The 27,943-nt window shown below is 40.3% G+C and overlaps 3 protein-coding genes across 46 annotated transcripts in view; 1 reads left to right on the top strand and 2 right to left on the bottom strand.

Moving 5' to 3' along the window:
- LOC719662 (adenylate cyclase type 10) overlaps positions 1-2,741 on the bottom strand; it is a 42,206-nt gene extending 39,465 nt beyond the window's left edge. For 13 of the 15 annotated variants that reach the window (XR_013416413.1, XR_013416411.1, XR_013416406.1 and 10 more), the window contains exon 1: positions 1,099-2,741. The gene's annotated coding sequence lies outside the window, so the exon portion shown is untranslated. The remainder of the gene's footprint in view (positions 1-1,098) is intronic. The other 2 variants (XM_077999999.1, XM_077999997.1) reach the window with 2 other exon arrangements.
- On the bottom strand, positions 75-27,457 carry NFYA (nuclear transcription factor Y subunit alpha). Of its 24 annotated transcripts, none has more exons than XM_077999101.1 (11): positions 26,471-26,859; positions 24,676-24,852; positions 20,913-21,048; positions 19,174-19,257; positions 16,212-16,358; positions 10,664-10,795; positions 10,068-10,173; positions 8,675-8,841; positions 7,296-7,469; positions 5,882-5,983; positions 306-2,918 (listed from the first exon to the last, which is right to left on the bottom strand). In XM_077999101.1, exons 3-11 carry the CDS (start codon positions 20,985-20,987, stop codon positions 2,865-2,867), a joined length of 1,041 nt encoding a protein of 346 aa, XP_077855227.1. In that variant the 5' UTR covers positions 20,988-21,048; positions 24,676-24,852; positions 26,471-26,859; the 3' UTR covers positions 306-2,864.
- OARD1 (O-acyl-ADP-ribose deacylase 1) overlaps positions 2,477-27,943 on the top strand; it is a 30,710-nt gene continuing 5,243 nt past the window's right edge. For 2 of the 7 annotated variants that reach the window (XM_015136268.3, XM_001117219.5), the window contains exon 1: positions 27,445-27,718. The gene's annotated coding sequence lies outside the window, so the exon portion shown is untranslated. 7 annotated transcript variants of the gene reach the window in all.

Consider the following 27,943-nt stretch of genomic DNA (forward strand, 5'->3'; position numbering starts at 1 on the left):
CTTAATCAAGGCTGTTTTTGTGATAAGGGCCAATTTTCGTCACATTTTGATAAACACTTTCAGTAGTAGCATCAAATGTATGATCAGCCTGCAATTGACAGAAAATATCTCCTCAACAGGGTGGAAGGGCCAAAAGGGAAGAAATTAAGGGGAGATAAAGCTAAGAGGCCCAGACATTACAAGTTAGATACTGTTTACAGAGACACCGTCCATGCAGACATGTCTTGTTGGCAAAGGTCACAATTTCAACACTGGAAACACAACCTAGAACCCAGGAGTTGCAGATTCCCCAAAAGTCACATTACTTTTTGGTTATTTTTATAAATTTATTTTAAAAAATAACAATTGCAATGACATTAATGATCGATCACCTGTACACCCCCATACTGCTGGGGGAAAAACCTTCGATATAGTTGAGTCCCAAAGAAAAATCAAGACATTATTACCAGGCACCCTATAGCCACAAAATGCTCTGTTGGTCCAGTGGCATCGACACTGACATGTTCAATGTACCAGTGCAGTTAAAATATATACACTTTAAATTATCCTGCCAAAAAAAAAGCACTCAAGTTGCATAACTAGGCATTAAACCAATTATTCATTCATCCATTCACTCTTTCTCCATCTGTGAAGTCATCACTACAGTCACAAATAAAAATCAATAAAAGAACTAGAATCAAAGAAAAAATCCAAATGTCAATACCCTGCCCCCACTTTGTGGGCTACTATGGTGTGCTAAAGTGACCACAAGAAAAGGGTCATGAGCTATTTGAAATGCAATGACAAAATGACAACTGAAGCATTTCAAACAAAATTCAAACTCATCCCCCACAAATAAAAAATTCAGCAACAAGGTTGGCATTACTATGTACAAACTTACAGACACAAATAAATAGCATCTTCTAACTGTTGGCGGCTTAAGCACTCAGTTAGGTCTGAGTAATTTCTTTCTGAACTCTGCATCTTAGACTCCTAAATTAACCAAGGAATATAAATTCCTCATTGTTAGTAATCTATCCTCTGAAAAACTTGGGACTTACTGAATAACATTAATATCCCAAACTCTTGTAGAGAGCCAGAAGTTTCTAGTGAGCTTACCAAAGGATCAGCCCTTTGACATCTGGAAGCCAGGACAGATTACCAGATCCCTGGGACTAGATTTCACTTCCTGTTTCCTTTGCATAGCTCTGTACCTCTATTTCTATCATTACAATGATCTCTCTTTGTGGTGTTTTTAGAGGGCTTAATTTCTGTCTTAATACAGTTAAGCTGAAGTCAAAGAACCAATTTTTATTCTTGGTATTTGACCCCCAATGTTCCTCAGAATTATTGGGTTTTCCTTGTTTCCAGAGAAGGCAGCCAACTCTTCTGAAATATCATCTTAGTTCTCTCAGGGTTCAACATCTAAAAGAGAAATAGAATTCTGAGGCACAACCCATTCTGGGAACAGTGGCCCAGTTCCTGACCCTGCAGGCATGTTTCTTTCTAGTCTGCAGTTTATTCTCACAGTACGGATGCAATGAGAAAACCTTTCTGCACAAGGCCTATGGAGAAAACATGAAAACTGGCACCAAAGAATCAGCTGCCATGGGAAGAATGAAAATGCTCGCTTTCTAGGGCCAGCATTGTGCTGCGGGAGTGAAGCCAACATCCACCTCAAGCTTTAGTGGGTAACTTGGACTCTGTTCAGGACAGCGTGACTGATCAGTGCTTTCCAGAAATTGCCAAGGACCAAATCTCAGGCTTCTTCCTTTCAGTGCTTGTTAAAGGTTCTAGAGTGTGAATTACTCTCTTCATCTTAATGATCCATTCCAGGTATCCATCCACTGGAGAATCGTGCTCTATGATAACATATGGGTGTACATGCTCTCTCTCTCTCTCTCTCCCCCACTCTCTCCTCCTAGGATGAAACACATGAACCTTTCAGCTCCCCAAATGCTGTCACAAAGTCTATGATTGAAAATCTCTAGTTTGGCTCTCCCTTTAGGAGTACTACAAATGTCCTCAGTGCTTCAGCAAAGAAGTTGTTGAATAGTCTTGTTCTCTACTTAGGAAAGGCAGTTTCAAGGTTCAATATCCTCTACATTGTCTTAGAAGTAGCCACAGCAAGTACGATGGTCCAGATGACCAGTCAACAGAGGGACAAGCAGGCCACAACTTTTCAAAGCTAGAAAAAGAGATTCGGCAATGTATATTTTTAGTGCTTGAGGCTTTTATCATTCTATCCCCAGAGTTAGCTTTTTCTTGGCTAGAGTCCAGAAATACCAACCTACCATCTAGGCAGACAGGAATTCTTATTATTACCACAGATTAGAAGAATGTATCTCAGAAATTTATTGTTTCCATATCACAAGATAGAACTTCCTTGCTTGGAAGCCATCTCTGAATACAAAGCGTCCATTCAGTTAGTCAGTGTGAGATTCCCCCACCAGAGGGATAAATACTGTCTAGATTCCATGGGAAGGAGTGGGCTGCTGCTTTCCTGATTGCAGTTTTGGTTGAGAAGGCTGTTTTTCCCTGCTGAGATGGCTGGCTCATGTCACCAGTCAACGTAAGTGCTTTGTGTACTGCTGGGGTGGCATGTGTCTCCTTGCATCATCCGAATCCATGAAATGTCAGTGTGATCAACAGTCTGAAATAGGTCCTGACTGAAAGAGTAAGACAAAGGCTTGCAACTTCAATTTGCCAGGCATTGCTGCAATTGTAATACTGAGCCACTTATGAAAAACTAAGTGGTTTCCGTCCTGTAGAAAAGGGCAGAATGTGATCGTCAATGTCCCATTGGAAGAGTTGATCAATTTCCTGGAACAGTGAGAAACTGGTGAGAAACATGACCTTGATCAGCTCCATCATATGGCCTGGGGTTAGGACACTCGGATGATCTGTGTCATTGCTTCTTCATCGGCTTGGTTTGGATCCTAGAGACAAAGATGACACGATAATTAAAGTCCTTTGCAAAAGCAACAGGACTGATGGCTCACTACTTATCCTCAAGAGAATACGCATAACTTTATGAAGTAAATCAAAGGCTTGTAATATATCTTAAGTCTGCATATATGGCTTAAGTGCAGTCCCATTAGGAAAGAAGAGACAATAAACCTTATTCTTAAAAGAATTTGAAGTCTGGCCTGCGCGCCATGGTGAAACACTCCGGAACTGTTAGTGTATCTCTTTCCTAAGAACCTTGTGTTGTTCTCTATACTTAAGGGTTAAGAGTATTCAGGTGGCTAAGGAAAAGATTCAGAAAACCCATGTCATGCTGTATTTTTGTCACTGTTTTTTGATCATCATTTAAATACTAAGTACTTAGCAGGGCTGGAAAGAATCATTAGAATCTATACACTTTAATGTACTCATTTTACAGATAAATCTGAAGGCCAGATGGGTAAAGTGATTTGCCTGGACTAGGGTCAGGGTCAGAAAGTTAGGAGCCCAGCAAGGGCTAACTCCCAAATCTCCTGACTCCCATTTAATCTTCTTTCCACTAAACTCTATATGCTGTTTCTCACTTAAGACCTACAGTGTTAACACAAGGATAAATCCTTGGAAGCTTTTTGCAACACTCCGCAAGAACCAGCTTTAGTTCCCCCATACCAAGGCTCTGAAGCCTTGGTAGGCAGGATCTGAGAAAAAGCTGAAAGACTTCTGGAGATGGAAGACTGGAACTGGGTCTGGAACAATGAGCAAAAACAACTAGCATTTACTGAACTCACCATGCACTAGGTATGGTGCTACATAGATGCCTAATGTGGATTACTGAATGAAATCTCTACAACATTGCTATGAAGTATCAACAGTATTCCACTTTACAGATAAAAATAAAGAGGCTGAATTGACCAAGATCATATTGTTAGCACAAAGAATGAGGAGAGTTCCTGGCACAATGCCCTTCTATAGCTGTCAGGCCCACATTCATACACTGTATGAATGAACAGCAATGAGAAAGGAGGGGCTCTCACACTACAGGTGAGGACTAATAGCACTGAAAGAGTTGTTAGTGTTCATGTGTGGGGACACCGAGGAAACCTAGTTTGACTGTTGAGAGGGGTGATAAGGCAAAGTTGCTCAGACGTTATATAGAAATAGTTTGAGATTTGATGCAGTTAAGAAATGAGGAACTATTAATAGCATGCATTCTTGACCTGGGGACTGGCAGGTTAAAAAACACACTTTAACCATCTGGCAGTACTATATAAGGTCAATTAGAGGAAACTGGAGATTAATTTAATGGATATTGCAATAGTGCAAGTGGAATGTGATGTTAATATAGAATGGAGTATCAGCAAATGGGAGGAATCTATTAATTCAAGAAACACTGATTGCTTGGTTCAGAACTGGATACCAAACCCAACAAATACATCTAAGTCAGTACTTAAATACAACTTACTTAAATAGAACTAAGTCCAATAAATATAACAGAGAACAAAACAATCCTGTATCCTCTATACAACTTATAGTCTAGTGAAGGAAACAATCTCGAAAAATTCAACGACTTAATTATTATTACACTGTAAAGAAAAGGGCCAAGTGCAATGGTGTGCACTTGTAATCCTAGCACTTTGGGAGGCCGAGGCAAGAGGCTTGCTTGAGCCTAGGAGTTTGAGACCAGCCTGGGCAACAAAGTGAGACTCCATCTCCACAAAACTTTTAAAACTTAGCTGGGCATGTGGTGCGTGGCTATAGTCCCAGCTACTTGGGAGGCTAAAGTGGGAGGATCACTTGAGCTGGGAGGTCAAGGCTAAAGTGAGCCATAATCACACCACTGCCTCCAAAAAAAGAAAAGAAAAGCTGTTGTAAGAAAATACTGAGAGAGAAGAGACCTACTCTAGATAGGGTATTTAATTAAACCCGGACCTAACAGATGGGGAGATAGCCATGAAAAAGATAGAGCAAAGGGCATACAGACTGAAAATTCTAAGGACAAAGGCCCATGGCAGGAAATAGACCAATGAACAGTAAGCAGCAGCATAGAGACCAAGAAGTAGAAATGAAGTTAGACAGGAGCTGGAGCATGCAAGGCTTTGCTGGGCATAGTAGTAATCACTTTGGATGTCAGTCCAAGCGCAAATGGGAAAGGGTAAGCGTTGAAGGAGCTTGAGCAGAACAGTGACTTGATAGGATAAACATTTTAAAAAGATGACACTAGGATGTGGAGAGTAGGCTAGAGGGGGACAAGAGTGGAAGAAGGGAAACGAAATTAGGCAGCTATTTTATAAACCTAAGCCAAAGAAGAGAGGATAAGACCAGGCTCACATCAGTTAGAAGGGAAAAAAGTAAACATTCAAATTATATTTGTGATAGGGTAATAAAACTTGCTCAGTAAAAATAAAACTTGTTTCTTGAAAATTAAGAAAAGTGTGACTTTCAAGAAAGAATGGATAGTAATAACTGACAAAGATGAAGAGCAAAGAAAGACCACTGGATTAAAAACCTTTAGTACTCTTTCTTTTTGAGACAGGGTCTCACTCTGTCACTCAGGCTGGAGTGCAGTGGTGCCATCTTGGTTCACTGTAGCCTCAACCTCCTGGGCTCAAGTTATCCTTCCATCTCAACCTTCCAAGTAGCTGGGACGACAGGCATGCATCACCAGGCCTGGCTAGTTTTTGTATTTTTTTGTAGAGATGGAGTTTTGCCATGTTGCCCAGGCTGGTCTTGAAATCCTGGGCTTCCCACTTCAGCCTCCCAAAGTGTTGGGATTACAGGCATGAGCCACCAAGCCTGGCCTAGTGATTTCAAGATTAAAGAGACATAAGATTGCATCTAGTTTAGAGAATGTGAGTAGTCCTAGAGTATGAAAATAGCAAGAGGACACTGCTGAAGTCTTCAACTCAAGTCAATACAAGGTAATAAAGAGAAAAATAAAAGGTATATGTATTCCTACCTGCATATGGGGACTATCCTTTTCCTTTGGAGAGAAAAATCGTCCACCTTCACCACGCTTCCGTGCCATGGCATGACGGTGCCGAGACTCATGCAGGTATTTCTAAAATGAGAAATAAAACCATTTAACTATTAATACTATCCAGAACCAGCACAATTATCTAGTGCACAAATTCCATTCTCCAAAGTTTAAGACAGCTGGGATCAAAGCCACAAGGGACAATTATGACTTAGAATGATGATGAAAGCTTTGGAGAAAACACCTAGTAAGTAAGATAGCTAACCATATATAATTAGTAAGAATGTAAGAATGTGAATGCTTACAGTATGAATTTTTTAAAAAAAATAACAGATTACCACCTATACTTCCCAATATACCCTTCCCTCTGCTTTAATAACAGGCCAAATTTCATTTGAGCAAATGAGTGTTCAGTAAAAAGACTTTCCTAGCATTAAAGTTTATTATTATTATTATTTTCTAGAAACAGGGTCTCACTCTGACACCCTTGCTGCTGGACTGCAGTGGCATGATCATGAATCACTGCAGCTTTGAATTCCTGGGCTCATGTGATCCTCCTGCCTCAGCCTCCCAAGTAGGACTACAGGCATTTGCCACCCCACCTGGCTGGACTTCCCTAGCCTTATCTGCATGTTAAGTGTGATCAGGTAACTAAATTCTGGCTAGTGAAAGGTACACGACTTCTTGAAAGTTTCCTGGAAAGAAAGGGTACCTGGCCGGGTACGGTGGCTTACGCCTATAATCCCAGCACTTTGGGAGGCCGAGGCAGGTGGATCACTGGAGGTCAGGAGTTCGAGACCAGTCTGGCCAATATGGTGAAACCCCACCTCTACTAAAAATACAAAAATAAGCTATGTGTGGTGGCGCGCACCTGTAATCCCAGCTACTCAGGAGGCTGAGGCAGGATAATCACTTGAACCTGGAAGGGAGGTTGCAGTCAGCTGAGATTGTGCCACCGCGCTCCGGCCTGGGTGACAGAGCAAGCCTCAGTCTCAGAAAAAAAAAAGAAAGAAAGAAAGGATACCTTTCTTGTTCCCTTTCTTCCTAGGCTGGAGTCTAAGCAGGAATCTTGGACTATGAACAGCACACTAGCAATATTAAAGCAGTGAAACAGGTCTTGAGAACTGTGAAAATGTGCTGCCAGTCCAAGATAATTTATCTCTGGACTACTTTTATGCATGAAAAAGAGTAACATCTTATTTAAGACACTGTTTGTTTTCGTTGTTATAACTGCAGCTGCATACAGTAATAACAAATGCTAACTCTTACAAAAGAGATAAGTATCTAACGTCAATTTTTTGGAAGGTACATGAGAAAACAAGCCATATAAAAGATAATTTCAAAAGTAGAACCCTGCTATTCTCCTCTCCTATATCCTTCCCAATGTTATACATACCCTTCTTTCCTTTGGAATTTTCCCTTCTGCCTCTAGTTTAGCCCGGGCTTGCCTCCTCTTAAGAATACGGTGGTATTGTTTGGCATTCACGTAGAGAGGCTCTTCTTCAAGCATCTCTGCTCCAGGTAGAGGGATTCTTTGGATAGCAGGCACAGAGCCAGCCCCAGGAACCATCTGTGTGAACAGGAAACCAGAGCTTATTGGTGGCATGAAGTATGGACATAGAGTTTCTTGGTTTCTCTTCATCCATTTTTTTCTAAATGCCACAAAAAGTAATTTGTATAGGGTACTTGGGTAAATGCAGATCCCTGGAGAAATTTAAGATCTGTACTTTAAACAAACACCCCAGATAACTGTGTCATAGGAGGTTCAGGTGCCACTCTGAGAAACTATATAAGCATGCCCTAATTCATGTCTACCCATGGCTGTAGATATTTCTGCTGCCATCTAATGGTCAGGAACAGTAGTCATAAGACAAAAAAACAGCACAAAAATAGATGAGACCAAGTGCTACTAAATGCCTATATTTATAAAAATAATTTAATAGTTAACTTATAGTTCAATCCTAATTTTTCTTAAAAAACACCAAAACACTGTACTAAATGTGAAAACAAGTAACAGAGTCCTGTACCCCACAGCTCTTTCCCAGATACAACCGCTTTGAATAACTATATTAATCTTTTATAAAAATTATTTATTTATCATTTAGTTCGTAGAAACAAGGTCTCGTATGTTGCCGAGGCTGAGCTCAAACTCCTGAACTTAAGCCATCCTCCTGGATTAGCCTCCCGAGTAGCTAGGACTACAGGTGCATGCCACTGAGCCAGGCTTGCTTCTGTTTCTTTTCATAGCTTCCTCCACCTCTGTGCAGACTTCTGTTACTCATTCTTAATCTATGCATTTTAACATCCTATTTTGACATATGAGGATTTAGCTTTCACTCACACCACCCAAGTCTTCCTATCTTCCCAATACATTTATATCATACTTTTTTTTTTTGGGTTTCTCTATCAATTACAATCTTTCTAATTTTTAGCTTATTTCTTATTTCGTCCATCATGGGCAATACTACTCTCCACTTCTCAAAGATTAATATATTATTCCCTTCATTATTTGAATTCTGAAAAGAATTGCATAAAATCATTATTTATCCATTGCTTGATCTCCAGCATCTAGAATAGTCCCTGGTGAATAGTCCCTGGCACACAGTAGGTGCCCAGAATGAATTATGGTTTGTCATAATGTTATTGTAAAAGTAGATTACTGACTGCCTTAAGGATCGATCTCAATCCCAAGAGGTCAACATAATAAATTTTAGGAGGCATCAAGTTGCATGTTCAAGAAAATTTTGAAGACAAAGCTGAAAAATATTTTCTTACCATGACCATCCCTCCTGAATTGACCACATTGCCTGCCACTGGTAGTGTCACAGTGACAGTCCCTTGCCCACTGCTGGTTGTGTTGGTATTGGCTCCTGTCTGAACAATCTGTGCTCCTGCCAAACTGGCTGCTGGGATAGTGATCATGCCTGAAACAGGGACTGTAACTTTAAGAAAACAAAACATAAAACAAACAAAAAACAGGCACACAGAACAGAAAGAAGGGAACATAGTTAGTCCCTCTTCTATCTGGCACACACTCACTGATCCTGGCAAAACACACTGAAAAACACAAGGGGAGAAAAAGCACTCTCCCACTCTGGTGTGCTATATATAATCCAAGTAATCACAATCTTTGAAATTCTATTAACTCTCTAGGTCCCAGTTTTGAGTAACTCTATCCTTAGCAGTTTTCAAAAGGTGAAAAGGTTTGGTGGTCTCTTCTTCTACAGGTCAGTCTGACTATAGCTGTACCTACTGCTCTTGTACATATGAGCAATCTGCTTCAGGACAGAGATTTTAAAACTTATACTTCGTTTATCTCAAACTGACAATGAGTCAGTTGTAGTATTAAAACTTAAAATTAAACCAAACATTCCAAGTCCCCAGACTATCAACAGCAGCACTTCAGGATTTGTTCACCATTCTGTTTGAGCTCTTGCCTGGGCTCAATCCAGTTCAGGGCCTCCCCCGAGTAATACAAGAGCACACAGTGCACTCTCTGGATCTTGTATATTGCAAATTTTCAATCACCAAGTCATGGAATCTAACAAAGATGTCCTTTTTTGATTTAACTATTTGACTAACAAGTGCTTCCAAAAGCCTTCAAGTTCAGTTTGTGCACTCCTCCTCCCAGACCGAACAGATCTCTCTATTATTTATGTTATCTATTCCTAGAACATACTTCCATGAGGGCCCTGCATTGTATTTATTTGTTCACATGTCTCTCTTACTAGACTAGAGGCTCTTTGAGAACTCTTCTAAGTAAAAGTGCTGTATACGTAATAGTCATTTAAAGTAATGGAGTGACCCAGAAAAAAACATAAGCAGCAACAGCACTCTAAAGTCAACTTGATTTTTGATCTATTTCTCTCTTTCCCAATAAACTCCCTATTTCTAATCTTCTGTTTAGAAACACTTCTTCCCTAAAAGCTTACACAATCCCTAGATTAGCAACCACTGTAGAAACTGCTACACATGGAATCACTGTTGGTCATGGATGGTGACAAGAAACCAACAATCAATGGAGAGCTAGAGGAAATCTTTTTTTTTTTTTTTTTGTCCAAAAAATATGCAGTGTCAAGTTCACCACTCAAATTCTAAAGGTATCAGTTGCCTAAAGGACAAAAAAGTTGCCCCAAGAAGTCCTAGGGAAACTTATGGGTACACTTACCTTGCTGGAGAATGGTGCCATCTGCATTAACTGGCTGATAGACAATGGTCTGCCCTTCAGCAGTCTGTGCCACTTGCTGTCCCTGGACAGCGATCTGCTGCTGTGTCTGGAGGAAATAAATAACGACCCAATTCAATAGATCCCAAAGATACTAACAAAGAACCATGTAGTCCTTAAAAAAAAAAAATTATTTTTTTTGGGACGGAGTCTCACTCTGTTGCCAGGCTGGAGTGCAGTGGCACAATCTCGGCTCACTGCAACCTCCGCCTGCTTGGTTCAAGTGATTCTCCTGCCTCAGCCTCCTGAGTAGTTAGGATTACATAGCATGTGCCACCATACGCAGTTAATTTTTGTATTTTTACGGGGTTTCACTATGTTGGCCAGGATGTCCTCGATCTCTTGACCTTGTGATTAGCCTGCCTTGGCCTCTCAAAGTGTTGGCATTACGGGTGTGAGCCACCATGCCTGGCCAAAAACAATTTTTTTTATGGTTTTCATCCCCTTTTCTATATACATGCTATACATGAAATATCTGACAAGTTATCTGACTCTTCCAAATCAGTTGTGCTCCTGTGTGACAGAGCTAGTGGAATTACCTGAGTCTGGCCAGCAGTGACGGCCGTCTGGGGCTGCTGGATGATGATCTGCTGTGTCTGGCCCTGCTGGCCCTGCACCTGCACAGCCTGTCCACCCTGGATCTGGATCTGTCCAGGTGGGACCAACTGTATCTGCAGAAAAGAACATAAAAAAGGATTGTACTCTACTGACACTGGTCTCCTTTGGTCCTGAGAGTTATCCACATTTCTCTAGAAAGCAGAAAATATTCTGAAGAGGAAAAAAGAAGTCCTGCTCTGCCCTCCATTATGAAGTAGAGACAATTTATTTTCCATTTATGAAACAATCAGGGAATTTTGAACACTGTCTGGATACCTGATATTAAGAAATCAATCTCAGTTTTCATAAAAGATAGCAGTGGTATAAACATATATACTGAAAAGCATGTATATTTAAAATACGCTCTGGGCCAGGCGTGGTGTGGCTCATGCCTGTAATCCCTGCACTTTCAGAGGCCGAGGTGGGTGGATCACTTGAGGTCAGGAGTTTGAGACCAGCCTGGCCAACACGGTGAAACCCTGTCTCTACTAAAAATACAAAAACTAGCTGGGCACGGTGGTGCATGCCTGTAATCCCAGCTACTTGGGAGACTGAGGCAGAAGAATCACTTGAACTGGAGGCGGAGGTTGCAGTGAGCCGAGATCACACCACTGCACTATAGCCTGGGCGACAGAGTGAGATTCCGTCTCAAAAAAATAAAATAAAATAAAATAAAATAAAATATACTCTAAAGTGCTTTATTATTATTTTTTAACCTTGCCATTTTGGTGAATAATGAAGTACTTTTTTACAGAGGAAATAATATATATATTAAAAATGTTGACAGCCAGGCACAATGGCTCATGCCCGTAATCCCAGCACTTTAGGAGGCTGAGGCGAACAGATTAGGTCAGGAGTTCAAGACCAGCCTGGGCAATATGGCAAAACCCTGTATCTACTGAAAAATACAAAAATTATCCAGGCATGCTAGGACATGCCCGTGGTCCCAGCTACTTGGGGAACTGAGGTGGCAGGATCATTTGAGCCTGGGAGGCAGAGGTTGCAGTGAGTCAAGATCTGCACCACTGCACTCCAGCCTGGGCAACAGAGCGAGTACCTGTCTCAAAAAAAACAAACAAAGAAAAAACCCAAAATGTATTCTACCCTAGTCAAATGTGACGACTACAGCCCAGGACAACACCTTGATAAGGGGCTTGAGAGGACCTTGAAAGAATCCAACAAAGCTGTGTCAGGATTCCTAACTCACAGAAACTATCAAATAAACTTTTTTTTTTTTTTTTTTTTTTGAGACGGGGCATCGCTCTGTTGCCCAGGCTGGAGTGCAGTGGTGTGATCTCGGCTCACTGCAAGCTCTGCCTCCCAGGTTCATGCCATTCTCCTGCCTCAGCCTTCCAAGTAGCTGGGACTACAGGCGCCCGCCACCATGGCTGGCTAATTTTTTTTTTTTTTTGTATTTTTAGTAGAGACGGGGTTTCACCGTGTTAGCCAGGATGGTCTCCATCTCCTGATCTCATGATCCACCTGCCTCGCCAAATGTTTGTTGCTTTAAGCTGCTAACTTCTAGGATAATTTGTTATACAGTAATAGATAATTAAGGCAGTGTGACACATTATATTCCTCCTATTAGTTTCCAATAACCTCACCAATACTTACTACTGTCATTAATGTTTGTCAAATTTTTGTTGATTTAATTTGTATCTCCTATTTGGTCCTAGGATTGGCTAGCTAAACCTTAGAAAGCAATTATGGAAAGCAAGGGATCATGTGCTATCCAAATCTATCTTCTTTCTTTTTTTAATGGCTATAGCCACTTTATTAGGAGTATTATCAAAAACCAGACAAGAATCTTGAAAAATATTTCTCTAAAATTTGGAACTAAAAAACTGCAGTACAACCCTTTAAATGTTGGGTGTACAAAATCCTATTTTCATATAACTAGTGGATACATTTTTTTTTTTAAGTACAAAAGAGAAAGCAGTGAGGAGAGCCCCAGAGCTCAAAATTTCTAGTATTTTATATTCAAGAATACCTCCTAAACTTAAAAGCCGGAATGCATGGCTACTACTAAGTAACCTTTTCTTTACCTCTTTGACCATTAATTCCATCAACAAACTTTTTTTATTTGAGCATTGCTTCAACAGAGATGGCAGTTTGGAAGGAGGATACTTTCAGAAAGCTAGATTTTTATAGCCAGGTCACTTTCCATCTACAATTTCAACTTGGGACCACCTTGGTCTGGAAAGAAGAACATGTCTAGAATCTTAAGTTATCACAAAGTCTACCAGCTGATAGGAAAAAGGACTACTGATGGAAGGAAGGTGAAAAAAACAGGTCAATGGGTTCCACGTCTTAGAGACATTCATGGGTCCTACTTTGTTAGGGGATAGATTGCCTAGGTTTTCTTAATTATTTTTTCCAAATACTTACCTAATTGGCATTTAGAAAGTATTGGCAAATAAATAAGTAAACAAATTTATCTGGTTATGTGAACCAACTTCATTTCTAAGTTTATATTGGCTATTAGGATTTCCTCTATCTATTTATATTCTTTGCCCATTTTTCTATTTTTGTATAAATACATAAAAGTTATTTATACATATTCTGAATACAAACTCAGTTATATGTATTAAAAATATATTTTCCAAGTTTTCACCTTGTTTACTTTTATTTGATGTATTTCAATGCATATGATGTTTTAAAATAGTCAATTTGTTTTTAAAAAATCCTTCTCTGTAGCATAAAAATTCTCTTATAATTTTCTTTTGAATTTTCCAAGTTTACTTTTCTACAATTAGATCTTTAATCCACCTAGCAAATATTTTTAAAAATACAGTATGAAGTAGAAATCAATTTCTTTTCTGTATCATTCTTCAGCCATTTCTTCACTGATATGTTTACAACACTTTTATTATATGCCAACTTCCAATATTCTTCTATCTATTTCTTGGCTCTCTCTGGTTCCAGTGTCTTTCTCAGGCCAAGGATTTTAATCTAAAATTATATGCAGAATTTTTCATGAGACTGGACATCTGTACTTTTTCTTAGAGGGTGCAAGCTTTACTAGGATTCTAAAATAGAGAATACAATTCAAAAAAGGTTAAGAAGTACCCTTCTTTAAAAAATGGCTATGCAAAGAACACTAATGAGGAAAACAAAAAACAAAAAAAAAACTCCTATACAAAGGGGAGTAAAGCCTTAAGCATTATAAGGGAGGCTATGGAATCTCACGTAGAGAGCTTTACTTATGTAACAGAATATATTTTTTTCAGCTTGGTTAGTTATAGCCTTATTGGAAGCAGGGAAATAACTCTTTGAAGGTTCCTTATAGCAAAATAAAACCCCATAAAAATCACAGAATTTAGAGCTAGAATGAACTTTAGATATCATCTCATATAAATTTTATTTTTAGATGAGCAAACCAACAATTAAATAACTTGGCCAAGATCAGAATGCTTATTTAATGGCAGACCTGGTAATGAAAGCTGGATCACTACACTCACAGTATACTGATCCTAACAATACCACACTGTCTCTACTCAACAGTGGAGAAGGCGCAGCAAGCGGGGCTGGAGAGGAAGCAAAGAGAGAAGAACAGAAAGGATATAGCAATAGGGAATTGAGGAAAGCACATGTTGAAAAGATATTTAAAGCCTCATATATTTATGCAAGGAGAAATGTGAAAACTATTTTTAATCCCAAGTACAATTCTGTCTAGGCAAAAATATGCCAATGGGCTCAAATATGCCCTTACCGTTTACCCAAGCAATCCCCAATCCAAAGAAATTATCCTGAGAATTCAGTTGAAAAATAAAACTATTGTGCCCAAATATGTTTACCTACAAAAGCAAATGAAAACCAAAATCCTTGACTATATTTTATAAATTAGAAATTCTGATTCATCAAGGTGACTGAACATTATGAAAGGATTAAAAAACAACAACAACAACAACAACGAAAACACAACCCCACATGCATGGTACAGTTATGCCCAAAAATTATGCATGAAAACACAAGAGAATACACAAAAAGTACAAGTTTGATTTATGAGCAGTGTGATCATGGCTGCTTTTTTCAACTTAAAATTCCTTCAGAAAACTAAGACATTAATATGACTGCTATAACTGTTGAAACAATACAAAGATTTAGATAGAATAACTAATAGTTCCTCTCATACTCCCTTTTACATGACTATAAACATATACTCATGAGGGGTTGGTCATGAATTACAAAGATGAGATCACACACTATTTCTCTGCAAATTATTTTCACTAAAAATATTTCAATATTAACCCACCCCAAGTCAACAGTTCATTTCTTTTAACGATGATGCAATATTCCATGTGAATATATTATGATTTATTCCAATCATTTCCTTATTCTTATTAATGGACACTCAGATTACAATTTTATTTTTTGCTAGTACAATGCTATGAAAAGTGTCTTTATAATTTCTCCCTACTATTGATGCTTTTCTTCCTATAGGACAGATTCTCAGAAGTGGGACTGCTAGCTCAAATGTTCGTTGTATTTAACAGATAGTGAGGTGCCTTTCCAAAATAACTCCACAGTTTGAAATTACCAAAAATAATGATAATTCTTTTTCTCCACATCCATCCTAGCAGTGGATATAATGATTTTTTTTTTTTTTTGCCATCTTGATGAGAAAAATCTAATTTAAAAATTTGATACCAGAGTTGTATGTAACATTTCTACATATTTCTGTTAATCTCTTCTTTTTTTCTTTTCTTTTTTTTTTTTTTTTTTGAGACAGAGTCTTGCTGTGGTGCCCAGCCTGGAGTACAGTGGCACAATCTTGGCTTACTGCAACCTCCGCTTCCTGGGTTCAAGAGATCTCATGCCCAAACCCCCCAAGCAGCTGGGATTACAGGCGCCTGCCACCACGGCCAGGTAATTTTTGTATTTTTAGTAGAGATGGGGTTTTGTCATGTTGGCCAGGCTGGTCTTGAACTCCTGGCCTCAAGTGATCCACCTGTCTCAGCCTCCCCAAATGCTGGGATTACAGGCGTGAGCCACCGTGCCTGGTCTTCCTTTAATCTCTTCTACATCTTTGCTTACTTTTGTTTTCTGTTTCTCAATCAGTCTTTCAACTGGATTTACCTGTTTTATTGGTCTGCTTAAATAATCTAGATTTTATATATCCTTTCTATACGTCAGTTTTCTACTTAATAAATTTGGACCCACTTTTTGCTCATTTTGTTATTTTTCTAACTTTCTAAATATTCATTTTTGTTTCTTTTAAAATAAAATATACTATAAACTAGATTCTAACCTCTTTATATACTTTACAGCAATTCAAGATCATGTCTAATATCTTGGTCTTTACTGGAGCTGTCCAATTTCTGCATAGTTCTAGTTTATATCACTGGTACTATAAAGGCAGAAAATCAACTGAATGCAAAATGTGGGTTAGAAAGCAGTTAAATGCATTATCAATTATCAGTTTGTAATAATCTATTCTTTGAAACCTCTCCTCTGATATACTGCTCAACATTTTTAAATACTACTCACCTGCTGCAAACCCTGTGTTCCAGAAACAGGTACTTGCATGATAGTTTGACCTTGTCCACCAGGGACAGCCTGGACCATGATGGGTTGGCCAGTTGATGTGATTAGCTGGCCTCCACTGACCTGCACCATTAATGGCTGCCCTTGGACCTAGAATGAAATAAAATAAGAACAATGAAATAACATAAGACACAAAATGGTTTTTACCAAAAGACAATCACTGGAACTATTCTGCTGTCTTGCTAGAAAAGGAAAAGGTAGAAAAGACTAAGAAAATATATGTCTTAAGTCCTCAAGTTATCTTTAAATATCTATGATACCTGTTACTAAATGCCAAGCTCAATACTTTAAGGTCAGACTTAATGGAGAATATCCAGAGTCTTTGAGAAGTCTCAGTAGATATAAGGCATTTGTCACCAAACACGGGCTAAATCCATGATAAACATTTAATCATAATGGCAAGGTTAGTTGCCTGTTTAAATCAATCCAGGGATGGTCTCTGTAAAGGCTGGAGAGGAGGCAATGAGAGGGAAAGGTGATGGTGGTGATGGTGGTTGAGTACAAATTCTAAATAAAGTGAAGAAGGTAAATAAAACTGTACCCAGCAATGACTCCAGGAGGCTGGGTAGCAAGCAGCTCTAGAAGCTCATGTAGAGGATGACCCTTTTCTCCCTATAGTTTCTCAAGCTAAAATGAAATATCAAATGTATACCTTTACCCTGCTCATTTTACTCTGTGAATTCTAGATATGTGTGTTGTTTAAAGAGCTCACTACTAAAGATTTCTTAAAAATACTTTCTGGTCAGTTTGCAGTCTCCATGGTGGAATTCCTCACACTGGCCTCTATAATATCCACATGGTTATTTTAGCTTTATCAGAAGCAACAACAAATATTGAAATTACACAGAGCAGTCAAGTGTACAAATTTCAACCTCCTATGAGTAAACAGACTACTGTAGGAGCCAGGTCACTACAAGTGCTCTGTCACATCTTAAGTCCCAATACAAAAATACCTAATAGAATGCTTTCTGGAAGTGCTTTAGAAGTGAACTGGAATGATCCATGGAATAGTCCAAAACTTTCATTTTCAGACTCTATCTTTGACAGAAATTACTTAGAACAGAATATTCATGGCTGAAATATTCACACTTAATGTAAGTATGTGCGAGTAACAGCAATTAGTTAAAAGATCATTCTGTCCTAGATGAGTAGGTTAGATAGTGAGGTTCTCCTACAATCACCACCACCACCGCCACCGCCACTAATGTATTAAAATCACCAGGAATGCTGAAATCCTAAGTTTTGTTAAACTGTCCAATGAGAGCCTTTACTTTACTTTTTTAAGGACTTTACAGCCTGACTCTCTCATGCTATCTCCTTCCCTTATTTCCCCATTCCCTTTGCTACATCAAATGCTTGCATATTCTGTATCAAGAGAGATTTCTCAGAATACATGCAGCATGAATAACCAAAATAACTATTTAAAATTCTCCCAAAATAATCAGATCCCTAGAGGAAAGGTTTCTATTATTTCCATATTGTTTCCACTTATTTTAAATAAAATCTATGTAAGTAGGAAACACAAGTTTTAAGATACAACTATTAATAATTTTCTATCTATTCATCATCTTAATTTCCTCTCCAACTGATGTGCTATTCATGCACATGATAAATGATTTGAGACTCCAAAGAGCTCACTGTATTTACAACAGAAAAATGTTACAAAGACACATGCATCAAACAAGAAGCCATACAGTTAAGAGCATGTTACATTCCTATTCCACAAGGGGTTAATGACAATCCAAAATACTGTTTTATATATGAGTAAGATGAAGCAAGCATGAAAAACATTAACAAGCTGTTGGACTGTGAGATTTGAACACAGTTTTGGAGTGCCTACAAGCTCAGTTTCTTTCAGCTTAATTTATTTTCAAAGTTGGTTGTATATCATTACCAAACACTATTGGTGGCAGGGGTAGGGGTGGGACTGAAAGGATAAAGTGAAGTGATAACAATAAGAGGTAGTTATCTGCAGGATGTTTAGCAGCACTAGCAATAAAGTGAGATGCCAGTTCTACATTCTAGATTCTACTTTGAATCATTTCCAATTCAATGGAGGGAAAAAGTAGGGTACCCAAATCTTGCCAATTTTTCAAAAATACAGTCATTTTAATAAAAGTAACCTACAGATACAGAGTAGACTAGTGCTCCTACTCCTGTTTCTTATAGGAACTGGTCAAATTAGAACCCAATTTAGGATACTTAACTTAGCCATACACAATGCTAAAGAACTGTATTGATTAACCAAGAATTATCACAGTGGCTTTAATACCTAAGACTTACAGAAAGCATATCCTGCTTCTGCCTAACCAAGAGGTATCTGGGGTAATCTTTGCAGATCTAGTAATAAGACAGGTCACTATTTCCCCAGGAAAGGTAGTGGAAACAATAGCAGTTAACAAGAGATTAACAAGATTCAGTGCTTAGATAAACCTTGCCAAGTGTAATGATTATTTTTCAGTTGAGTTGCCCCTTGAATAAAAATAAAGCACAGCCTAGCCTAGCTTATGTGTGTCTATATATGTATATATTTCCTTCTCCATTATAACGCAAATACACAAAATTTTTACCATGCAATTAATTGGATCAGAGTTTGAGCCCTGAATAAATTCTAATGTCACTTATAAGAATTTCTTCCTGTCACTTACATCATTTCTTTTCCAGGCGTTCTCAAAGAAACATGCTAGTCAAATCCAATTCTCAGAAAGTTGATATGGGGTCTCTATATGACTTGGCACAAAACATTAGGAAACTGGCATCTTATAAGCCTCAAAGACAAGTTAGCAGCATCAAAGACATGCAACTGACTTTGCCATTCCTACTGGAGATCCTAACACAAACAGCACCAGACATGAGGAGAGGAGAAGTTCATGCAGTGCTCACAGAGAATCAGAGAGGGTACCACTACCTGGAGGGTCTGGACTTGCTGGCCTGAGGCGGATGCCACCTGGGCCTCAGTCTGCAACTGCACAGCAGTGACACCACCCTGCTGCTGAGAACAGGAACAGGAAGAGCTTGAAATATGTCAGGAAGGAAATGTGTAGTTCAAGACATGAGATCACCTTACCTCTTGGAGGAGAGGGAGGGAAGCCTGAAGGACTTTCAAAATGTACAGACTCCCTATACTGAAGCTGTTTTGTTGAAGGTAGTAGCATTAAAGATATTAGCCCTTTGTCTCTAGAGTGGACCTCAAAATGTGACTCAAAAACTCAAAACAGTTGTCATCATTAACACAAAGATTTGTAATGCAATCTTTCCCTCCAGAAACAGGAATCTGATGCTTCTACTTACACAATTATTTAGTGCTCTTTTTATCTCCTCAAATGAGTTCACAAGAAAAAATGACTAGGTTTTAATAGCCCTGAAACTACCATAAAAAAAATTCTGGGCTTAAATGCAGTCACAAAGAAAGGAGAAGTAATCACTGTGAACCGAAATCATCTTCAATACGTCAATGCTCTTATGTCCCAAAACTAAGATTCTTTTTTTTTTTTTAAACTTTATTTATTTACTTATTTCGAGATGGGGTCTTGCTGTTTTGCCCAGGCTGGTCTTGAATTCCTGGGCTTAAGCCAAGCCTCCAGAGTAGCTGGGATTACAGGCATGCAGCACCATGCCCAGCTTCAAAACTAAGATTATTTCTACCCAACTGGACTGCTTTAAGAGCCATTTCAATGATTCAACCTTATTTTTACATCCACTAATGGCAAATTCTGAAAGAATAAAAACCCACCCTCCAGAGTACTGGTCTGAATGGAGGGCCCTTTGTGGAATCCCTTTCTCTAAAAAGGCAGTTAAAGGAACCTGCCAGGGCCACAGCAGCTGTATGGAAGGGAAAGCTATCAAGGGAGTTTGTCTTTTAATTAAGAGTAGCTCCTTCCTTTTGATCATTAGATGGGAACAACTCATCATCAATACTTCCTTTGCTTTCCCTACTATCTTTCTATATTAGCTAAATTCCATTTTGAAAACAAAATATTTCCAAAATATCAATCTTGGCCTAAGGTCAAATAGAAGCATAATAAATTTCTTCTAGGGGTGGGAAAAAAGTGAAATTTTACTATAATAAACCCAAGCATAAAGCATCAGAAAATTTAACCTGTGTATAAATTCAAGAAAGCAATCTATTAATTAGGAATAAACCAGCAGCAGGGAATTCCTTTCTAATATGTGCTTATCCATAAGAACGACTGTCTAAGTATTATCCTAATGTTAAACCAGAGCTTTTCTGAATAAAAAATGTGGCAGACCAAATCAAAGAACAGAAGATTTCTTGGAAGTTATATTGGTTTGTCTGTTGTGGCCAAAGCCTTACTAAATCACAAGTTAGCTCAAACAAGAAGAGAAAAAGACCAAATAGAATCCAGAAAAATTTAAAAGTCCAAATTTCCATCTGAAAACCAGACTAGATGTTTTTACTTATAATGAGATAAAAGAGGCAATTTACTATAACTAGGCACCCATGAAGAGTAGATTCTAAGTGGTCATGGGCTAGACATGGCATTTCAGCACAAGCCATCAGACCCAATATTTCACAAGATCTGGTACCTTTCAAATAATTCCCCAGGGAAAGAGACCAACCAATTGAGTGGTGCTGTTATCAGTTTCATTGCTGTGATGTTTAAAGCCATTTTACTTCCATACCTGCTGCTGAATCTGTCCTGCCTGGACAACAATCTGCTCTGTCGAACTATTGCTGTTTGCTGTATACTGCTCCATGGTCCCTCCAAGTGAGATTCCTGTCGGCTCTGGAGATCCTAGAAGGCTGTGAGGTACACTCCTATTAGAAAGGTGGGGAAAGAAACTAAAGTGAGATTGTCAATAAAGGCCTTACCAGACAATTAACCTGGATAATTTATCACTGTACTTTATTTGCAAGAAAACAGGATAAGAGAATAGGAAATGCTTATATTCAGTATCATTTTTAACTAGGATTATATGGCACAATCATAACATAGTACTATTTTCACGTTTCTAAAATGCTTTCAGTCATTTCTTATTGACAACCTTACCTTTCAATACTGTCAGAGCACTACCTGCACCTTAGAGATACTCATTAAGCTGCAACATCACTTTGATACAAGGCCTACGTAACGCTGATTTTCAAGTTTGCACATATACTTTAGAGAATAAAGGTTCTTTAAAGTTGTAACACATAATTGCTTCCTACCAAACAAGTTACTCAGGTCCACTACATATGGTAGCCAAAATTTACCCTTCTCATAGAGTTGAAGATCTGCTTTCAAAAATAAGGATACAATTAGATAAACTGAATGATATCTGAGAAGCTTATTAAAGACTTCAGTAAACAAAATGATATAAATTAGCAATGGGTAACTCATCTTGGAAATATGGGAGGGAGGACAGATATATAAACAAAAATGTAGATAGGTCTTTCTGATTTTTCAGTAGGCCCTCATAAATTCCAACATCTGAATAATAAAATGACGTGGCCTAACTGAGCTGCTCATTATAGTGGCAAAGCAGAGTACCACTCTCCATAAGTCCACACATGCTGGTGGAATTCATCATTTGCAAGGTGTCTCAAGACAGTCTGAAAGAAGAAATCAAAATACGTGCAAGTATATGTCCAGCTATTTAGAAAGAAGTGTATTGATATCTAAAATTTACTTTGAAATGCATTAAAAAAATGGATGAATGGGTGGAGAAATATCTGGTAAGGCAATTATAGTAAGATGTTAATAATAGACCCTAACTGGCAGGTATACAGGTGTTTATTTTCAAATTTCACTGCATACTTGAAAATTCTTATTTTCAAAATAAGAATTTTGGGAAATTCTTATTTCCCAAATGAATGTTGGAATGTTGGAAAAAATATAACAAAATTTAATCAAAATAAAAATTAATCAACCCCATTACTCATAATCAAAATGGATACAATATAAGAATCTATGAGCCATAAATAACAGGCTATGTCATCACAGCGAGAGGACTTGCGGCCATATGGTTCTCCAAAGCACTGCCCTTGATCTAAGGGAATGCTCACTAGGTAAATATCTAACTATAATTTGGATTTACATATAGATTGGCCAACAGGGAGCAAATATAATCAGCAACATGAACAACTGGTTTTCTGATTTTTACACCAGTCTCTTTGGAATTGGTTGACTAAGTCTGCTCCTCAGAGATTCTGGGTATAGAACAGAAAATCAGGTTTTCAGCCAGACTGTGAATCTGTTAGGGACACTAACAGCCTTCCCTAAATTCTATCTTGTCTCTAATACACAATACATTTATGTCTGTAAACTAATGAAATTAAGGTTATGATGTAAAAGAATATATATGATTCCATTTATATAAAATCTCCAAAAGACATCAGTAATCTAGAGACAGAAAATAGATCAGTGGTTCCTTGGGAGTGGAGAATACAGGGAGACAGGAAAGAGGGAGGTTGACTGGCACGGAGCCTTAGGAATATTGTAGGATGATGAAAATGTTTTATATCTTCATTGTGGTAGCGGTTGCACAGGTGTACAAATTTGTCGAAACTCATCAAAATGCACACTTAACATTATTACACTTTGTATCTAAACTATGTCTCAATACATTTATTTTAAAAATAAGGATCATGAAAGGAATGTCTTTTAAGTTTCAACACCTTCCCAACTCCAAATTTCCTTCTTATATGAGATTTTTTCTTTGATTAATATCCAGAATTTTACATCTTTACAAGACTAAAATATAACTTGAAGCACATGATAATGACTAATAGATGTAACATATTTTCTTCTTAACTAGTTTATCCTGGTAATACAAATGAACCAATTTAGCAATATTTAAATCTATACTTTGAAGAGTATAAAGATTTGAAGAGCAGCTTCAAATCTGGCAGCAATTCTCTCTCACATTAATGACAGTGATTTAGTCTGTATCATGATATTGATACTATTAACGGTTAATGCTATAAGCAACTGGCTTCAGTAAAGTCGTATATTCCTACAACTGTGAGATTCAGTTAGCAAGACTGCAATACAATTCAATAGTCTTTCCCAAAGTGCCTCTTTGCCCAAGATTATGACAAACTTAAGTTAGCCAGATTTAGTCTGTCTAGCTCTTGCTCTTAACACAAAGTTTTGAATGGTTTTTCCTCAAAGAGAGAGAAACAAATAATAAGAGTGTTTATTCTGGCTAGCATGAAAATTATCTTCCTAGTGCATTCTCTTCTCAGTGTAATTCTCTTTGCCCCACTATTCCAAGGTGCAAAAGCTGAAATTTAAACAACCACTCACTAGGAACCCATTCTATGTGGACCTACACACACTCCAAAGCTAAAACCTTCAGAAACTCAACTAGTGTAAGCATATGAAAAGACCTAGGATAACCACAGCTGATAATCACTACCAGGCAAAGCCTAGAACAGTAGCTTTTTAACTTTTTTGATCACAACCCTTAGTAAGAAACACACTTCATTATCACAACTCAGTGCACACATAAACATAAAACGTAACTGAAATGAAAGTTTCAAGTATTTACCCTTATACAACACAAGATGCACTTTGATATTTTCTATTCTTTTTTTTTTTTTTCTTTTAAGAGAGGGGGTCTCCCTATGTCACCCAGGCTGGTCTCAGACTCCTCAGCTCAAAGGATTCCCCCCCTTGGCCTCCCAAAGTGCTGGGATTACAGGCGTGAGCCATCATCATGCCTGGCAGACATTTTATATTCTATTATTTTAAAATCCCCAGCATTGGCTCACTGAATTTCTTTCACAACTCAACAAGTGGGTCCTGATACATGTTGGATGAAAGACTAGACTACAACAAAGGGCTGTCCAGCTTCCCCATCATCCTACAGATTTCTGGATTGGAGCTTTCTAACGCACTTCTCTCCACTAACTATATACCATGTGCCAGACACTGTTCTGAAGGTTTTAAAAATAAAAAGAAATCTCTGATGAAGAGTCTAACTTCAAAGAGTCTTTAAGTTTAGTAATGGAGTAAAAACCTATACTGGAATCCTAAGAGATAAAGTGATATGGGAATTTGGAGGACAGAGATTTGTTCCAGCTGGGGATAAATCAACAAGGCTTAAAAGAAAAGGTACTATTTGAACTTTTTTTTTTCTTTGCTATCAGAGGCCTGCAGGACGAACTGGTCTTAAGTGTGAGAAAGATTTAGCTATGTGATGATGTGGAGGAAGGTGAAGTACTACAAATCAAGAGAGCATAAAAACAAGAACAGAAACATTTCAGCATGTGAGTAGCAGACTAAACGGGAAGAAAAGCTTGGGGCCACACTACTGTCTCTAGAAATGTCAGACAAAGAAATTCTTCTGCAGACTGGTGGAAGCTTGAAAGGTACTTAGCAAAAAAGTTACCAGATTAGAATGCCTTTTAGAAAGATGCCAAGCAAAAGTATTTAGTGATTTTGAAGTGACCAGAACATACCTATGTTTAAATACTAAGGTTAAAACATCTATTTCAGGCCAGGACGCAGTAGCTCATGCCCATAATCCCAAAGTTTTGGGAGACCAAGATGGGAGGATGGCTTGAGCTCAGGAGTTCCAGGTTGCAGTGAGCTATGACTGCGCCACTGTATTCCAGCCTGGATGATAGAGGAAAGCCCTGTATCCAAAAACAAATGAACAAAATTTCCAAAGGCAAATATACATGCTTTTTAGACTATTTAAGCCCTATCATCTCTTCTGCTAATGCGATAATGTGACAATCAAATGAATTAAGAAAATGATTTAAGCAACAATGAAAAACTCATCCTAAAAAGTGAAAATAAAACCTGTCCCCGAAGCTTCAGTAATGAAAGAGCACTGGAATACTGGAGTTTTCTGAAACCTACCAGTTGTATAGCATTAAATGTGAATTTAGAAATGGGCACCAGATACTGAAGACCTCTATGTGCCAGGGAATGCACTAGATGATTCATATGAGTAAAAATAATTTTCAGAGTCCTAGGACAAAAGTCTTCTCCTCTTCCCCAAAGAACTCAGCCACTATCACGGGGCAGAACCCATAAAACAAGTCAGAAACTTGTTTTTTCAATCTTATGAAAAAAATATAGCTCTAGATTCCTTCTACTTGAACCTCCATACAAAATAATAACTGTTTCCAAAATATTCCTTACCAAGATATACAAGTATTTTACCAACTGGACCTTTCCCCCCTAAACTATCACTACTACTGCCCACTTCCCTATCCCATCTTCCTGCTGTGTAATTTGATTCCTCCGCACATGCTTTTCTTCTCTTCAAGCAATGCTCTTCCATCTTGTGGAAGAATTACCATCATTCCTCAAGGCCAGTCAAAAGTGCGGCGGTGATAAGCCTTTCACGGAGGCTAGCTCACGCATCGATACTTCACAGCACTGAACTTGGCCCCTTTATAGCCCTAACCGTTAGGTATTAACTACCTGTTCACCTGTCAATTTCCATCAGGTGGGCACAGTTCTTACTGACCTCTACGGACTCGCTCCCCAACACATGGATTATACCTGGCATATACTGCTGGATAATTGGTTGCCAACAGCAACCTCTCACCCTAAGGAAAACTCCACTACACTGTTAAAGCTTCTAAACATCTGCTGAGAAAACGTTAACACAGCATTAGAAAGTGTATCAGAAAAACATAAACCAAGAGATGAGTGGACTGGGTCAAGCCTGATACAAAGTAACATAGAAAGGCGAAAGCAAAAACAAAGGAAAAAAAAAAAAAACCCGAAACTGTACTACATTTCCAACGGAGGGAGATTTCACAAAATGAGCAGTGGATAAGATTAGTAATATGAACTGCAAGTTGTGCAGCCTCCGGGAAAAAGAATGCGCAAGGGTATCAATCTTCTAAGAGTGAGGTTCCAGGCACCGAATGGACTAGTCTTACAGCCCCGACAAGAAAGGGAGACCGCTTGGTTGGGCTCCAAGACGGAGGTGTGCGGTCCTGCCACTGCGAACGGGGCGGGGAAGAGAGGAAATGACGAGCCAAAAGGGGTGGTAACGGCGCCGGGCCGGAGACCCGGGCGGAGCGGGCTGGGAGGAGGGGCGCAGCGGAGCACGGGGAGTGGGCGAACTAACGGCCCCCTCTCCCCACCAGGAAGACAGCAGGGGCGGGCCTGTAGGGCTCCGAGGCGAGGGCGGGCCAGCCCCGTTGCCAGCCGCACTCGGGACCCCGCGGCCAGGGCGCGCACCCTCCCCAGGCCTCCCTCCCGACCTAGTGGGGCTGCAGATAGACAGACCCGGCTCGCGGGGAGCGGGGGGCCTGGGGGAGGCTTCCTGCCCCAAGGGCCGGAGAGTGGAGAGAGCAAGGGCAGGTTTAAGTTTGCGGCCAGAACGACCAGGAGGAAATCGCCGAGGCCCAGGGCGCGCATGTGTCCCCTAGTGTAGGGCCATTCGTGGCCCCGGGCCTGGGGCCTGAGAACCTGGGCCTAAGAGTCGGGAAACGGGGACGCATTCCCAACTGATCCTGGCACCCTGCGAGGATCGGAGCCCCGAGATGCCTGCTCCCCGGGGCGCCATCCCCGCGCGGGGCGGCCCCTGCAGGCCTCGGCCGGGAGTGCCCCGAGGCGCTCGCAAGCCCCGGGCCGGGGCCGCTGGCCGCCCTGCTGGGCTAGGCTCAGCTCGACTCCCCGGGCTCGACGGGCGCCTGGGCCTCTCCTGAGTGGTCAGCGAGACCCGCCAATCGGGGCGCTGGGGCCGGCTCTGGGCCGCTGGATATTGGCTCCTCACACTCACCGTGCCTCGCTCCCCCGGTTCGCTGCCCGCGCTGATTGGCTCCAGTACCGGACTCCGAAACCCAATCAGAGGCTCCAGCCGCCGCCGCCGCCGCCACTGCCGCTGCCTAGCAAAATGGCGAACCCGAACAAAGGGGAATCGGGCCTCCCTCCAACCGCCTCCGCGCAGGCGCCTCTGAGACCACGCCCACTAACTCCAGTTCTGGGCTCGCCCCACCCCTTTGGGGGAGCAACGCGCAGGCGTTCCCTGCAGCCACGCCCGCCTTCCTGATTTGACACCACCGCCAGTCGAAGGAATACGCAGGCGCCTTCGAGACGCGCCAGATCGTTCAACTCAAAACGCTCCCTTGAGCTTAGTACTACGCAGGCGCTAACTAGCCCCTTTGCCAGCTGCCCACCCCTTTCCAAGTAGCCACTAGGACACACCCGTGCGGCTAATGCGCAAGCGCCACTTTTCCCGACCCGTGGTGGGCAGTTTCGTTACGCATGCGCGGGCGGCGGCGGGACACCACGGAATTTACTGCCGGAAGTTCGGCGGCCTTCGCCAAAGAGTGTGGGCTCGGCTAGCAAGCTAGAGGGGCTCGTTTCCGCCCCGCTACCGGGCGGGGGCGGCCATCTTAGACGCGTGCAATTAAGGGCTTTGGTGGGATTGGCTCAGCGTTTGGGCTGGTCCGCTGCTCCCCACCTACCAGGGTCGGATCCGGAGCCCTTCCCCGCGGGGCGGGGACCTCCAAACAACCGACTCCTTTCCAGGTGAAGGGTGACTTGGGTACGTTGGGGCTTTGAGCGAGCCTCCCCGCACCCTCCCATAGGACCCCAGGACAGAGCCTGCGTCCTCGCTGACCCGCCCTAGGGTAGGAGACAGAGAATGGGAGGCTTCTCTAGACTCTTTCCTTCTCCTACGCACCCCCCAAAAAAGTGGGGGGCTGGACGTTCCTTGAGAGGCGGCCTTCCTTTCCCCACACGTGGGGCTCAGCA

Source organism: Macaca mulatta, chromosome 4, assembly GCF_049350105.2.
Source record: "Macaca mulatta isolate MMU2019108-1 chromosome 4, T2T-MMU8v2.0, whole genome shotgun sequence".
Lineage (NCBI taxonomy): Eukaryota > Metazoa > Chordata > Mammalia > Primates > Cercopithecidae > Macaca > Macaca mulatta.

Excerpts from the sequence above, each read along its gene's own strand:
- NFYA (XM_001117262.5), bottom strand. The coding sequence starts at position 20,987 with ATGGAGCAGTATACAGCAAACAGCAATAGTTCGACAGAGCAGATTGTT. Across the intron at positions 19,261-20,912 it reads CAGGACAGATTCAGCAGCAG|CAGCAGGGTGGTGTCACTGC; the intron begins GTATGGAAGTAA and ends TCCTGTTCTCAG. Across the intron at positions 5,984-7,295 it reads AAATTCCAAAGGAAAGAAGG|AAATACCTGCATGAGTCTCG; the intron begins GTATGTATAACA and ends TTCTCATTTTAG.